Source organism: Haemorhous mexicanus, chromosome 3 (genome assembly GCF_027477595.1).
Source record: "Haemorhous mexicanus isolate bHaeMex1 chromosome 3, bHaeMex1.pri, whole genome shotgun sequence".
Classification (NCBI taxonomy): domain Eukaryota; kingdom Metazoa; phylum Chordata; class Aves; order Passeriformes; family Fringillidae; genus Haemorhous; species Haemorhous mexicanus.
In genome coordinates, this window is record NC_082343.1 from 71,778,122 (window position 1) to 71,794,194 (window position 16,073).

The 16,073-nt window shown below is 40.2% G+C and overlaps 1 protein-coding gene across 1 annotated transcript in view; it reads right to left on the reverse strand.

Moving 5' to 3' along the window:
* Positions 1–9,764: 9,764 nt before the first annotated feature.
* FIG4 (FIG4 phosphoinositide 5-phosphatase) overlaps positions 9,765–16,073 on the reverse strand; it is a 51,982-nt gene continuing 45,673 nt past the window's right edge. Inside the window, exon 23 of the mRNA XM_059842310.1 lies at positions 9,765–11,663. Coding sequence (XP_059698293.1) covers positions 11,486–11,663 — 178 coding nt within the window. The 3' untranslated portion in view covers positions 9,765–11,485. The remainder of the gene's footprint in view (positions 11,664–16,073) is intronic.

Here is a 16,073-nt window from a genome sequence, read left to right on the forward strand (position 1 = left end):
ATACTCTGTTAAGAAATAAAAAATAAGGAGAAGCCTTGTCATATTGTCCTTTCATCTATTTGCTGCAGTCAGCAGCAGCTGCAGAAGTTTTTCTTTGATGCTTCCATCCTTTGAAGCTCACACTGCACACTGTGCATTGCATTAAGTGCCTTTGAGGTCTGCACCTGGCAGTGCTCCTGCCTCTTTATGTGGAAAATCACCCCCAGAAATACATGCATGGTGTTCAGGGAACCCAACCCATGCCAAATGCAGCTGTTGTGTGGCCTGGACATTTCTTCTAATGGTCAAAATAGTCAAATTCCCTTCTTCCATTTGAACAGGATTTGAAGCAGTATATGAAGAAAAGGATATACTCACTGGCCTGGCCATCAGGACCATGGTGTGGATCTTTGGAGTTCAGATGGATTTTGGCCTTCTCTGTAGTCATCTTCAAGTTACTTTCAGTCAGTTTGTGAGCATGTACACTGATTTCAGTCATGGCCCCCGTCTGCTGGATTTAGGTCAAGGAGCAGCCTATTATACTGAAATCAGTATAATTGCTAGGACATGAAGGTGGTCAGAGGAGCATAAAGGAGACTGGAGTCCCCCTTTAAGGTGTTCCCATTGCTGGTTTGGTTTCCTTCTCTCCCCTCTCTTGAATATTTTAAAATACTTGTGACTGAAGGACATAGCTGAGTTCTTTCTGTGCCTTGCAGGAAAGGCAGAAGAGGGAGAGAGCTCAGCTCAGGAGGCTGCCAAGTGCTCTGGCCTCCCATCAACAGAGCACTTAAGGGCATTCTCGTTTGTAGATATTTAGGCAGCACCATTGACAGAAATATCCATAGTACAGAGCCCTCAGGATCCAAATCAAGGCTACATGACACGAGGGAGATCTTAAAATGGCTTTTCTTTCCTTTTCCAGCAATGATGCAGGACTCGCCCAAATGAACAAACAGAACTCTCCCATTGAAAGGCTGCCCATCTGGCTCCTCTCCTAAAGTGCTAGGGCAAACAAAGGTTTATCTAGTTTGGATTATAATTATATAAACACATTAAAAAACTTATTCTATTACAGCATAGTGTATTGTAGTACAGCATAAATACAATATCTAATATGTGTATGATATCATATATCTAATATATATATAAAGGGTGGACGCTGTCTTCCTCCTGGCAGACAGTAACACATGTTGAAGGAGCAACATGAAAACAACAGCAACTCTTGAATTTCTTGCTGTCCTGCCATAAAAAATTTCAGCCCAAAGAGTGAAATTCAGCAAAGGCATAGCAACCAAAATCAGGATTCTGGAAATGGTCAGGGAAGAATAATGGATGTCCCTGCCACCTACAATGCTGCTGAGAAGACAGCTGGAAACACAACCACAGCCTCAGATTCATGTTCCTCTGAGTGTTTCATAAATCTGCACAATCCTGGGATACATTTCAGAGGAAGATGCACAGGGACTGTGACAGGTTCTATGCTCTGGTAATTTAATGCCTATGTGCACTGTGTACAATGGATGATGGATAAAGTGTCACAGATTCTGCAGGATAAATACTCTAAAATAAGCACATTTTCAGCTCAAAATAAGTGAAAAGTAAGCCAAACCACTTCAAATTCAAACCAAATGCAGGTCAGTATTTTCCTATTGTGTAATCTTAAAAATAGATGCAATTTCTGTCATTAAGTCTTGATGATTCATCCTTAACCTGGGCTACTTCTCCTGGGTTCTACTGACATTTCCCCCATAGTGGTGGGTTGACTCTGCCTGGACACCAGTTGCCCACCAAAGGCCACTCCATCACCCCCCTCCTAAGGTGGACAGGGGAGAGAGAATATAGCAAAGAGCTCATGAGTTAAGGACAGGGACACTTCAGTGTGCCTCAGAAAAATCTGCCTTCCCCAGCAGCACATCCCATCGAGGCCAGCACTGCTTGAAAGGGAGATAGAGAACAGCAGGGAGATGTTGGGACAAAAGAGTGTAAATATGTGAGTGAAAGCAAGGGAGTTGTTAACACTAGGCAGATGAGAAGAAGCCATGGCCGTGGACCACCTGAACAGACTCTCAAAATTACAGTCTGAAAGTCAACAAAATTGTCAATTGTCAATTGAGGGAGAAGATGAGGCTTTCTTTCACCCTGCCATGAAAGGTAGTGCCCACAGACACAGCACCAGGACTCTGGGTAATTGCTTTTGCTTCCTTCTGGTTCCCACATGGACTTTCTTCTCTGCCTACATCCCCACCTAGGAATGGAGGCTTTGGTGTCTAGCCACTGTACTCTGCCAGATGAGCACAGAAAATAAATAATTTTCAGATGGCAAGGTAGGAAGAGAAGAAGAACAAAGTGGGAAAGGCAAAGTGCACAGAAAGCAATGACTGGAGAGCTGTGAGTTTGGCCAGGGAAGAGGCCACTTCTTCTAAAAATACTTTTCTGATGGAAATTGATTTTATTGGTTGCATTTCCTAGGAAACTAAGTAAATGAAAGATAGGCTTTGTAATGTATTATTTCAGTTATTCTTGCCTAATATAGGTTGAAAACAATACTTTTACTGCCAGCAAAAGACATCTATAGTCTGCAGAATTTTCATGGTGTCACTGGAATGATGCCCCTGGTTAAACTGTAACCTTGCTGCTGTTAAATGTGGTGCTGCTGTACAACGTGAGGAAAATACTGTGCATATACACTATGGCCTAATTCTACCCACGTATCACAGGTTTTAGAACATTTTTATGCTTAAGTTTTAGAAATGTTTTTACATTTTAAGCCCAATGCTTTTCCCACTGTATTCAAAGCAGTATTCCCACAAAGCTCCATGTGAGAAAGACTTGCTTCTAGATATCAGTATCCTTACAAGTGAGTTTTTCCTGATGAGACAGAGACCAAGCTATGTCTGCACTTTCCTTCTGCTATCGGGTTTCCAGAGTTAAAACTCCATCATAGCCTTTGTAGCTGCAACCTCCCTTTGTGTTGGTGTCCTTTGAAATGAAGAATGTTCTGCCCAGCCTGAAGAGAGAGCAACCAACAGTTTTTAGGCACGTTAAAGCAAGTAGCAAGTCTCCAAACCCCCCTGGAGGTTATTGGAAGACTATCTGAAAGGGAGACCATGGAGCGTAGCATTCCAGTATAAACTACAAAGCAGAGGAGGGAAAGGGGAATGAGGGAGTGAAGAAGGGAGCATGAGTGTGAGGAAGCTTAACAACCATGTTGGCAAGAAGCAGACTGTCAGCAAAGAGGATGTTTACACTCTTGGAGTCAGGATTCAAAGAGCAAGTGGCTGGCATGAGTCTGCACTACAGCTCCTTGAGGCAGGGTAAGGCTGAGAATACAGAACACCAGGAGCAGTTCTCAGCATAGATGAGAACTGGAAACTTCCTGCTCATGCTCCTGCTCATGCAGTTGATGAGTTACAAACAGGACAATGTGCAAAATGACCCTAAGCTGAGTGCAAATGAATGTTCTAAAATCACAGCACTGAAAGGCATTGGCAATTCTTTTTTTTAGTCAGTAACAAAAAAGGAACTGAGAAATAGAGAAATATTAATTACATACAAATATCAAAGCCATTAATTTCCTTATAGGGGTGTTGTGATTGCTCCATAATTAGAAGCTGAAAAACATGTTATACTTATGAGGAGAGCAACTGTATCCTTCCCTGAGTTACAGCACTTACACTGACGATAAATATTTTTCAGGGGATTTACAGACTGAGCTAATAACCAGCTCAATGTAAACAGTTCCTTTGAAAAAATTCATACTGTACCAAACACTTTCTAACACTGACAGTGCTTTAATGATATTTTTATTTTACACTGGAAAACTTATGCTGTAACAGAAAATAAAACAGTTCAGCTTCAGGGAATTCTGTGGGAAAAGTGATGCTCTTTCAAAATGCCTCCCCTTTCCTGCTGTGACCAAACACAAGCTGGCCCATCTCTGTTGCCTGTCCCTGTGTGCTGACACACAGCTGTGCAGAGATGCTCAGCCTGGAACACGCTCCTATCCTTGAGAATACAGGCGGGGTCTGGGAATGTTTCCCTGTCTGCAGCTCCCTGCGTGAGCACGGCGGTGAAGAGCTGTTGGAGATTTCAGGGGACAACAGGAGAGAACCGAGACAATTGTGAGAGGCAAGCCTTTGATAAAGGCGGGGGGAAAGAGACGCTTTGTGCTTATGTCTCCTCAGGGTTTTTCTGAATAGCCGCTCCTCTTATAAGGAAGTGATGAAGTGGCCCTAGAAGGGTATTTTGGGATTGCACCCTCAGCACTTGGACCTTGCTGCAGTTTCAGTCAGTGACAAACTGTTGAAAGCATGGAAAGGATTTTAGCTGCCTTTATGAACTGCAACCTCTATTTATACAAGCACAGCTAATAGCCAAATCTCTGAAAATGAAAAAAAAAAAAAAAAAAAAGAAGGAAAATATCAGGGGATATAATCAGAGACATCTAGTCCTGAATCAGCCCAAACGCAGAGTCCATAAAAAACAATGAAGTCACAAACTAACACCTAGAAGAAGAATTAGCAGGAAACACATCCTTGACTAAACTTTTCAACTTCACATTTGCAACTGTAGACCTGGAAGGTGAAGAGATGTTTTGTGATTGCTCAGAGCAGGAATTGTGACCCTGTGGTCAGACCCATACTACCGAAGATGTGCAGAAGGATCAGTAAAATCAACAATGGCAACAATATACAGATTGAAAACAGGCAAAACCCCATGTATCTAAGTTTTAAGAAAAAAAAAATCTAAAGGGGACATCTGCAAAAACAGCTAACTAATGCAGTATTTGTGCTACCACTGTATGCTCTGCATTTAATAAGTGGGAGATTAAAACAGACCAACAGATTCAGTGATCTGGGGTCTTAGTACTGAACATCCAAAGACTTAATACTGAACATCCAAAAGCAGAATACATGAGGTAGATGAGGGCCAGGTAGTATTCATATGGCAGATGAGTGAAGATTCCAAATTGTGACCAATTACTTCTGACCAAAAAGGCAGGTAACTCATCTTCAGGTGAATGACACTTTCCTGAGCTTCAGGCAGAGTAAAGCTCTCTCAGAAACTTCCCCATATGGCTTTTGCTCAGCAGGCTGCAGTGCAAACACTATCCAAAACCAGGATTTGAAAGGAAAGCATTTATTGAGTGGGAAGTGGATAATTCTGTGGAGTCCCTAATGGTGTAAATGTTACTGGAGAAGACATTCCACAACATAATGCTCGTCAGAGATTCAAGCCAAGGCAGCAGATGGAGAACATGCTGTCAGCAGGCAGAGGAGAAGCAGAGTTAAGCTTTGTGAGTCCCAGGGGAGTTGAGGAGAGCTGGTCCCTGCATGAGGCTCCTGACATAGGCAGAGAGGTCACCATGACCCATCAGCAATGGAGACAGACAAAATCCTCTTTTGTTCAAAGCCAGTGATGATTGACAAGCTTCTCTAACCCTGAGCAGCCTGTTCTCTGGCCTGGCTGGTGAGTCAGAAGTCCTGTCTACCCCTGACAACACACGGTAGCCCTGAGGTGGCACACACATCTTATTTTAGAGAAGCACTATACCAGAGGAGTACCTAGCTGTGTCTGGAGTAGATGAGACAGAGGCTAAAGCCATCGAATCCTTTTGTAAGGGACCCTATAATGTAGCTGTTTACTTATCTCACAGCTCTGCCAGGTTTTATAAAGGCTACTAAGGGGCACATCTAATTTTCGTTTTTTAAGTGCAGGTGTTTTGGCTAAGCCATTTGCGTATGTACCTCCAAGGAGGCACAATAGGGAGGAATAAACTCCTGCAGAGTGGTAACTTCTTGTCCCCCAGGAGAGGTGGTCTGAGTGGAAGGCCTCCTCTCTGTTTATAGCCTTCCTGGCTTTGATGCCACTGCCACCAGGTAAGGGGGAATTCAATCAGATGGTGCTACAAACCAACCTACACCTCCAGGGAGCTACTCCATAGGTTCAGTGCAACACTTAGCAGGACCTGCCTGCTAGGTCTAAATCTGATCCCTTACGTGGTGTGTCCAGGACACAGCCCCCTCTCCTACGACCCCCCAGAAGTGGAAAGTAGTGAGATGAGACTGAAGCCTTGGGGGAAGCCCTGTGTGCACGACTTGGTGACAACAGCATGTCCTGAGAACACTGCACAGGGCCAGCTGGGGACACTCGTTAATGAGAATCCCGGTGCACAGAGAATGAGAAATGTGACCTTTGGAAATTCAAATCAGGCTTGGCACATGTGTCTTCCAAATGACTGCTGTGATTCCCGTCAGGGCTCATGTGGATATGGGGTATGTCTCAATGGCAGGCTCGCCGCTTGTTTTCCACGTGCTGTGACCCAGCCTCCTCCCTGCCACAGCAGCACAAGCCCCCTGCTCCACGTGTCCCTGGGCATGTTGGGCTGTGCTCACACACTGAGCTGGGCTCTGCGACTCCGGGAGCTCCGGCTCTGCACCCTCACCCTGCCCACCCGGCCGGCAACGTGAGAGCGAGCGCTCTGCCTGTGCCCAGGTGTGTGCACAGCTCTTCTGCACTTCCTAGCAACTAAATTGCAGCCTCGCTGCCAATCTACTCTTCCCTGTGCATCAGCTTGCTTATTCAAATATACCTCACTGGCGTCCAACCCTCTCTTTTCACCCAAACGGCCCCAGCTCTTCCCTTGTCTGCCCTTTTCCTTTCCCCTTGCCTCACTGAGATACATTTCAGCTCTTGCTCACTCCTGGTATCAAGCCCACTGTAAAAGACTGTGATTTATGTGCAAAGAAGGGAGACCAGAAGGACAAATACCTAAAAACCTCCTGTAGGACTTACTGCAGAAAGATTATCAGAGCATCTGGGGAAAAGGATTTTCTATCAGGTAACTGGTCTCTTTCTTAAAATCCTGGCTCTCTTAGGAAAGGTTTTATTGAGTGATCCCTCTCTGGCTAAGAAGGGAGTTCATGAGCCTACAAAACACCTTTGCAAGCTGTGGAGGAGAAAAATTTAAAAATCCCTCAAAATGTAGTGTAGAACCTTAAACCCAGCACAAGGTTTCATAGCTTAGACTTGTGAGCATCTGAGTCAATTATCCAATAGCCTGATCTGGGGAAAACCCAGGAAGAGGGTGGCACAGGGTATTTAATTTTATTGTGGGAGAAGTTATTATGGAAGTTCTGGCCTGTGGAGAATGTCTCCATGCAAGGTTTAAGTTTGATTGAGAGTCAAAATCCTACCACTTTCTTTAGTTTCTCCTTTTATTTTCTCCTCTTTACATAATCCACATTGTATTTCCAGGGAAGCAGGTAGAAAATCAAACATGTTAAGAAAAGTTACATTGTCTCATTGATGGCAACTCGGAACACATCAGTAATAAAACATGCAAGACAGTGTACTACAACTACAGAGTTTTGCTTCAAGAAGTGAAAACTCCAAAAGGAGGAGATGGAGGATATAGTGGGAAAACTACAAGCTGTGGCACAGTCACATGTGAGAAAATCTGAACCACAGATGCTGAAAAAAATCAAACACACTACCAAAAATCAGAAGAAAAAGAAGGGAAATAAACAAAAGATAACATCTATGGCAAAAATAAAAAAAAAAAAAACCCCAAAAAAACTACCTGAGCTGTCAGGGAATACAAAATAACAGACCTATTAATCTCTCTGGAAATGAGGGGTGGCTATTGCAATGACTGAAAACCACACTGGGCTTTAGTGCTGGCAGCACAACTCACCTAGAATGGGGAAATGCAAATGGTGCATCAGAAATGGCTCATACCATGTTGTTGGCTGTCCTACCCTGACTACACTATCTCTCTAAGCTACAAAGATGAATGTATTTCAAAAAAAGGAATATAAATGTTCTAGTCAAACGTTGGGTCATGTAAAGAGCATGTCTTTCTGGCGAAGCAATACATAAGTTATTATGTAACCAAACATTATTTAATATATTATACTAAACATAATTTTTCATGCCTTTTCTCAGCACTCTCTTGCTTGGTTCCAGTGGACAGATCAGCAGCTGTAATGTTTTGTTTTGTAGCAGGTAGATTAAGGAACTCCACAAGGGGACTACTGATTAGCAATTTTTGCAAGGGCTGTAATTTCAATGTATGATTTTTTATTATTAATATTTTGTAACTTTACGCACTAGTTTCATATTACTTCTGAATCACCACCAAAAGTGACAACTTTAATTAGGTTTTTAAATATAGAGGGAGGTATCTGGAAGCCAAGCACATTGTATTTCTCCCTATCAGCCTCTAGGCAATCACTTGGATTGAAACTACACCAGCAAATAGAACACTCCTGTGTACATACCTCAATTTTACCCTCAGTGAACTGGACTTGTTTATGTAATTACTGATAGGGTAAAACCACTATGGAGAATGAAATTATCTCCTGAGTGAAGTTGGTATTTCCTCAGACTGTAAAATACGACTATTTGACAGGACATATGCTTTGGAGTTTATACAAGTGAAGTCTGTAAAAGCCAAGAGAACCTTCCTGGATGATGCAGAAAAATCTCAGAAAGCCAGTAACATAACAAAGAGCTGCCACAAACATCACCCTAGAATTATAGCCAGCTCTTTTGCTTCTTCCTCCTGGCAGCTGTGTGATCAATGAAAGGTCCTGTTTCAGGACCACAGATGAGTCCCTATGGAAAATGAGAGGAAGAGAACAAAAAGTCAGTGGGTTTTGCAAGTGGACACAGGACTCACAAAGAGGGGAAACTACCAATGAAAATTGTGGAAAAGAACTGCTCCTGCAGTCACAGCACAAAGCTTAAGCTATTGGATTGGCATCAAAATCCATTGGCACAGAAGTGGCACATAAATTACCACATCAGTCCTAATTTGATATCTGTGTTTCCTGATTCCACAGGAAAAGAACCAAAAGTCATTATTTTCCAGGTGTACATCTTGGGATGGTATTGCAATGTAACCTTTAAACACACTGAAACAAACTAAACATATCATGGAGGAAAAATCAACATATTCCTCAAATATTTCTTTTGTCCATATGGTTTAAAAGTGAAGAAGAACACCATGTTACTCTTCAGAGCCAACACAGCCCACTCTTTTCATGTTTATTCTTATTTTGCACACTTTTTCTTCTGCTTCTGAAAGGGAAAATATCTCAATTCTATTGAGAACTTCTAACACTCTTGCAAACTGAACCTTATTATCACAAGAATGGGATAAAGTAGGTGGATGCAGAGGCGGCACCTTGGGAGTCCTTTATCCAGCTGAACTTGTTAGATGGGTGATTGAGTGCATTTCTATTTTAAATAATCATTTTTATGTGCATTAGGCAGCAAGTCCACTCAGACTGTTGAGTTTACTCAGGGCTAAGCTGGGAGTCTTGCTTTGTGCATTGGACTCTTTTTTCTTTAAACAATCCCATTGAAAATGGACATTGGCACTTGGAAGCATTCTGAACAGCTGCTAAGAGTACATTGATGGTAGATCACACAAGCCATCACTGAGGTGTCATTCAGCTCTCAGAACCAATATCCTTTAATCCTCTTCTTTGGGGAGTGTCTCGATTGCTGAGGGCTGAACATATTTTCTCCTAGAGCTGCAGAATCATTACTATCCCTAAATTTTCCAACAGCATCATTGGTTGCTGAAAAGTGAGTTTCATCTTCTGAGTTATCTGTGGGTAAGTGGTGCACTTTCAATGGTAACTTTTATGAATTACCAGTATCTATCAACAACAAAAGTAAGGTCTGTGATAGTCTAGAAAACATTCCTTGCAATAGTTTAAGTGCAGTAAGGAAAGTGTGCATGTGTCTCACTAAGAGATGAACTCCAGCTCTACTTTTTTTCAAAGCAAGCATTTATTCCTTCGAATTATTTTCATATTGGGCAAAAGAATTCAGTATATTTTATTTTTCCAGAGGAAAAAAACATTGACAATTGCAATGAAGTATTATCTAAAGTGACAATTCATTCTTGCATCTCCTAAAACACAACCATTTGGCTCAAAACAAGTAACAAAAGAGAATGGACACTAAAATGCTCTGGTAACTCAAGGTACCATGCTCTCATTTACTGCATGCAGATCGTTCCCTGAGACACACAAACTTGTATCACAAGAAACCTTTTTTCCCTTTACCCATGGCATCTTTTCTTAAATTGAATTACTGACAGAGGTGCAACTTACTGCATAAAATATTCAAAGATATGCAAACATGTTTGCAGCAAGCAGCCACAAATCTACAGTAGCTGCCTGAAAAGCAATTTACTGTGAACACAAACATGTTCTCTACATCTGTTACATGCAGTTGGCTGCATCCCTAAAGCAGTTATTCTGCTTTTCCAGAAAATTCTGAAACATGGTCTGTACAAGCCTGTGGAACAAAATGTTCTGTCAAGAATGCTGCTGATACTGTCAGTATTCTTCAAGGCAAAGGGCTACAAAGTATTGGGAATTTTAGCTTGCAATTACAAATAGCATGCTTCCTCCCTTCTTTTTTATTTTAATTTGAAAAATGTTTCACTCACAAGCCCAAAAGAACCTATTTAGCCATCTGCTGCCTCTTTACCTCTTACCCAGCACGGGACATGATGTTCAGTCTTGCCTAACCCAACTTCTGCTTCCTCTTGCATGATCTCCCTAGCTGAGCTGGTCACTCACCAGCACCACTTTCCCTGGAGGCTCCGGGCTTGAACCCAAAGGCATCTCACAGGAGCACAAACACAGGGATGGGGAAGGGTATGCTTCAAAAGGATAATGCCTGTCATAAATGACAGGATGGTTTGGCACTCTCCAGGTGTCCAAACCCAATAATGTGAAGAGCATTCCCTCATTTGCTGATGCAATCATTATGGGGTTCTCCTCAGACTTGTACTAGAAACCTGTGATAATTAGTCACAAGCCATCTTCACCCTGCAGCACGTGACACAGATTCTGTAGCTACCAGCACCAGTGACATTAATTTTGACAAGTATTAGGGTTACAAAGTTTAATGGTGTTGATGCAAATCTTGATTTTGACATAAGCCACATATTTTTCACTTTTGCTTAAGAAAGCAGAAAATGGCAAGCAGTCATTCTAGCACTTACTTTGCTAAAAACCTCAAGAAATATCAGAAAATGTTCTGCTGTAAAAGAAGACTGCTTTCTGTCAGGGAAGAAAGAGGAAGAAAACTATTCTCTTCTAATTCTTGTATACAAATCACTTCAGTTTTATTAGCAAACCTAACGATGTAAGAAATTATTATAAAAAAGCTAAAGATGCCATATTTTCTTTGCCACAAATTGCTACATACTCTACAGTGACTCTGGGTGCTCTGATTATTCACTTAGTGTCTTAGGACTCACTTTCAGCTAAAAAGCTGTTAAATAACCTTTTAAATCAGATATTAACCCACCTTTTCCCCTAAAGCACAATACAATAAATGTATAACAGTAAAGAACAATAAATAGAAAAGTTAGTAACAAATTCATTACTGCAAAAGAACAAAACTAGATTTCCTTCTAAAATTATTTTTGTGACTTATCAGTCCAGTGGATTTGGCAGGAGAATCCGGCTTGGATTTACATGTATCTGTTCCGAATGTACTCTCTGTACATGAGGAAGTCATCTCTTCCCAGGGGCTGCATGTTTCCTCTTCCAGCCTGAATATGTGCTTGGAAAATCTCTATTGATTTCCTATCAACTCTTGGAGGCTGGACTTCGTAAATATTGTCTTGAGAAAAGGAGGAGATGGGTATTCTGGAAAAAAACAAACATGCAGAATATTTGGAGCTTTAGGCAAAAATTTTCCACAGAGAGAGAGGTGTATTTATTTTCCTTGAAATATACAGAAGAGTCAATGAGAGGGCAAGTTCCCAGTAGATAATTCATTTACCTACATTTTTATCCCTACTGCAGACCTGGTAAGACCCAGCTTTCCAAGTAGGGTAATTAGGTAAGTTGTCATTAATCCCATTACAGAATACTTTCTCACTTCCCTTTGCCCTGCCCTCATTTCTTCATCCTTCCTCAGATCTGCTACGGTCAGTAAGTACCCCAGCTAAAGTAGATCTGTGCCATGCATTATAGCAGACAAAAGAAAGACTTCATTGAGCTTCCACTTAGTAGCAAATATAACAAGTGATTATACTCTGAGCCAACACTGAGAAAGGATTAATTAGGTAAGAAATTTCTATTTAATTATCAGGAAGCAGACAATTTATTATAAGCAACAGCACTCAGATATTTTATGAAAATATTTTTAAAATCTTCTTCATCCAACAAATAACATATTTGAATCTTAACAGACACATATTTTTGTGCTCAGAGCTTCTCAGGTAAAAAAGTAAAGTGGCAATTTACTGTCAAAGCTCACTATTTCATAAAGCAAACATCAACCAGCCCAAATGCAATGAAGATTCAGATATTAGCATCGTTGCCATATTCTACAGAAGCCACAGTCATGACTCACTACCTGTGTGCTTTTTCAGGAGACAAGAAAGTTATTTTTATGCATAGAATCTCTTCTTTTGAAGGTGAAAAAACAAGTAAGAACTAGAACACTTAAGCAAAGGGAAAGCCCTTCTATAAATAAAATGCCCTAATAAACTCCTACTTGCATTATGGGCACAAACTTATGTTTGACACTGTTTCTAAATGAGGATCTCCATTAAAATCGTCAAAAAACTCTTGCTTCCTCATTTTGCAGCCTTTTATTTTAGTAAAATATATTGTATTTTGAATGTTTCATCACGTGACAGTTCATTAGTCTTAAAAGATTACTGCAGCATGTCATGTAGGACATACTGTGCCTATATTCCAGTACAACTGGGATATGGTATATAAAGCAAAAAGGTTTCCAGATTAAAGTAATATTTTCAATTTTATATTTCAACTTTGCATAGCCATACATTCATTTGATTACTCTTTGATTGCAATGACAGAATTACTTATACAAGTATACTGTTGAACTTGAGACAATAAAATCACTGGTCCCCCACAGAGTTTGGCTGCATACTCTAAAACATAATTTTTTTTTCTCAACAATGTGATAGTTTCTTCTCATTATCACTTCTAATTTATTTAAAGTGAGTGTTTTCAGAACTGGTAAAAAACCTTAGTCTACATGCTTTAAAAGTAGATTGTTTTTCAAAGCATCCATAGTTTCTGCAGTACTTACTCAACCTGTGTAAAGCATCCAAGCTGAGACTCTAGCAATGGCATTTGACACTAGCACACTGTACTAACTTATCAATGTCACTATCTAACAGCAAAGGTGTCACTTAATAAATATAACTGGTCTGTCTGGTCCACTAGCAAGTGGGCAATTACGTAAAATGCAAAACAGAGCAATTACACTAAACTGATGCCTTCTCTATTTATTGACTGGTTTCTAAAGATATGACATTTCTGAAGCACTAATGACTAAAAAATCCTTTCCTTAGGTACAATGGAAGCTGGGCAGCAAAGTGCATTTAATTTTGAACATTTAATAGCCAAATCTCAATTTTCCTCCTACTGGCATCAACATGATAAAAATATATTGAAAGAACCACATGTTCATGAGTGCCAGCTTTGATTAATAACCCTGTATTAAGCTGTAACTATTTGTAGAGTGCTTATATTATCCAGTTATTTAATTAAAAGTTATTTCTCTAACATATTCATGTAAAAATCTATTTTACTTAATAAGTTTAATATCTTACAATAGTCATGAAGGAGGGCACAATATTTATGACTTGGCTATCAGGTTTCCCTAGAGACCTGTAGCTTTATGGCTTTTATGGTGAAAATTATGTAGACAGGAACATTAGCTTTATGTCATGAAGGACAGCACCCTTGACACGCAAATTTCAATTATTTTCATCCCACTTACGAGCAGGCTTCCTGGTGTTATGGTTTCACCAAGAGTATCACTGTCTCTACAGTAAAAGATATGCTTAAAACCTTCAGTTATAATGAGGATGTTCCATACTTCCAAGGAAAAGTTCATGGTGATGTAGATTAGCTCTCAGACATATAGCAGTCACCAGAAAGCCACTGCATTTGTTTCAACACTGCATTTGTTCTCCTCAAGTCTCTGAAGTACATCTAAAAAGTAATCAAAATCTATTTTTTCACCTTGTTTGAACCCCAAGCAAATACCCATGAAGATGATCAGAGGGCTAGAGTACCTCTCCTACGAAGACAGGCTGACAGAGTTGGGGTTGTTCAGCATAGAGATGAGGAGGCTCCAGGGAGACCTTATAGCACCTTCCAGTGCCTAAAGGGGGCTGCAAGAGAGCTGCAGAGGGACTTTTTTAAAGGGCACGAAGAGATGAGCCAAGGGGAAATGGCTTTAAACTGAGAGAAGACAGGTTTAACTTAGGCAGTAAGAGGAAATCCTTCACTGGAACAGGTCACCCAGAGAAGTTGTGTTTGCCCCATCCTTGGCAGTGTTCAAAGCCAGGCTGGATGGGGCTTTGAGCAACCTGGTCTAGTGGAAAGTGTCCCTGCCTATGGCAGGGGGTTGGAGAACTGGATGGTCTTTAAGAATCCTTCCCACCCAAAGCATTCTGTGACCTGACCTGAAGCACAGCTTGGACCCTGATGTATGCACCTGCCACTCTTTGGTAGGAGGATGTTTAAGCAGGCCCACACTCTTGTGCTACAGGGAATCAAAACACTCAATTCCATTTTCAGGAGGGAATAAAGTTTCTTGTACTCCTAGATAAATGTATGAAGTACATTTGAAAAGGTTTTGAGAATGCATTTTTACAACAGTATTATTTATATCGTACCAGAATGAATACTAGGGAATTAGGAACAGGTGCACTGTGTCAGCCAACAGTAATTACACTAGAGTACTTAAGAGTCTGCCTTCACACACATGATAAAGGGGTGTGCTAAAAGTAGTCCAGCTCTGTTTAGCTCTATTTAGCTCTAAGTAAAATTCCATCATTGTTTCTTTCATGGGATTTCTAAGAACAAAAAGAAGAACTACCACATCCTCCACTCAACTTCAGTATTATTTCACTGCATCACTTTGGTCTCTGCTCAAGTCCCTATTTTTTATTTCTAGTCTATACTTAACAGTTTCTAAATTCAAGACAGAGCCTTCTCTTCAATATTTATACAGTTCATTTTTGAATTCAGAAATAGCACAGCAGCAACATTATAAAAATAAGAAATATTTCTTCTTTTGTAATGGCTTCATGTATTTAATAAAAATGGTTAAGCATTTAAAATTGTGAAATGTGGGGTTATTAAAAGAGATTTTTCTTGAGAGTGTGGAAAAGACAACTAATATAAACTTAAATTTTATCTCACTGCTGATATGAACCCAAAGTTTTAGACTGAGTACCTAATTTTACTATGAAAAGAACTAGGGTTTGATTGCATTTGTATCATACATGAAGCAACCACTTGAGAATTAAATTTGTCAGATTTTTTTTTGCAATTTAAAAGGCATCTAATATCAAATTAATAAAAGTTAGTATAATTTTTAAATTTCTTCAAGAGCTCCTTGAGAAATAAGAGCAGCTGTGCCTCTGCTGCTCTTACTGAAAACCCTCCCTCTCTCCCTAATCTTGAGTACACTTTTGTTCTTTCTATTATATTTCTCAAAATTTAGTATTCTCCAAGGAAATTCCTGATTTGGAGCAGCAATTCAAACTCAGTAAGAGAAAGCTTCCTTGTTTCACAGTTGAACAACATGCCTTTTAAGAATGGCTACATCTGTGACTTTAACTAAAAGAACAGTCTGTCACCATTCTAACAGTATTTAAACACTTTTAAAAAGTTACAGAACAAAACCCAAAGAAAATTTTTAAGCAGTCTAGGGATATACTGTAATAAAAAAGAAATCACCAACTCCAAGATATTCTATTTCCTGTCTCATCTGCACAGAGGAACATGTTTGATAGAACTGGCAAGGAGAGATGATCTACATGACTTCGAGAGAAGGAGTGACAGGAGTCATGGATTTGTGTGCCCTATGACTTTTACACTTCTACTATTCAGAAATACATGGAAATTACACTTGGGAAAAGAGAAAAATTAACATCTAACTATCCCAAAGCCACCAGAATTCTGTGCAGAGACTTTCTTTAATGTGTTCATTTTACAGCAGCTCATCATTAGGAAAAAAAAAATTACATTTAAAGGGGTAAGAAAGGAATGATTATCTCC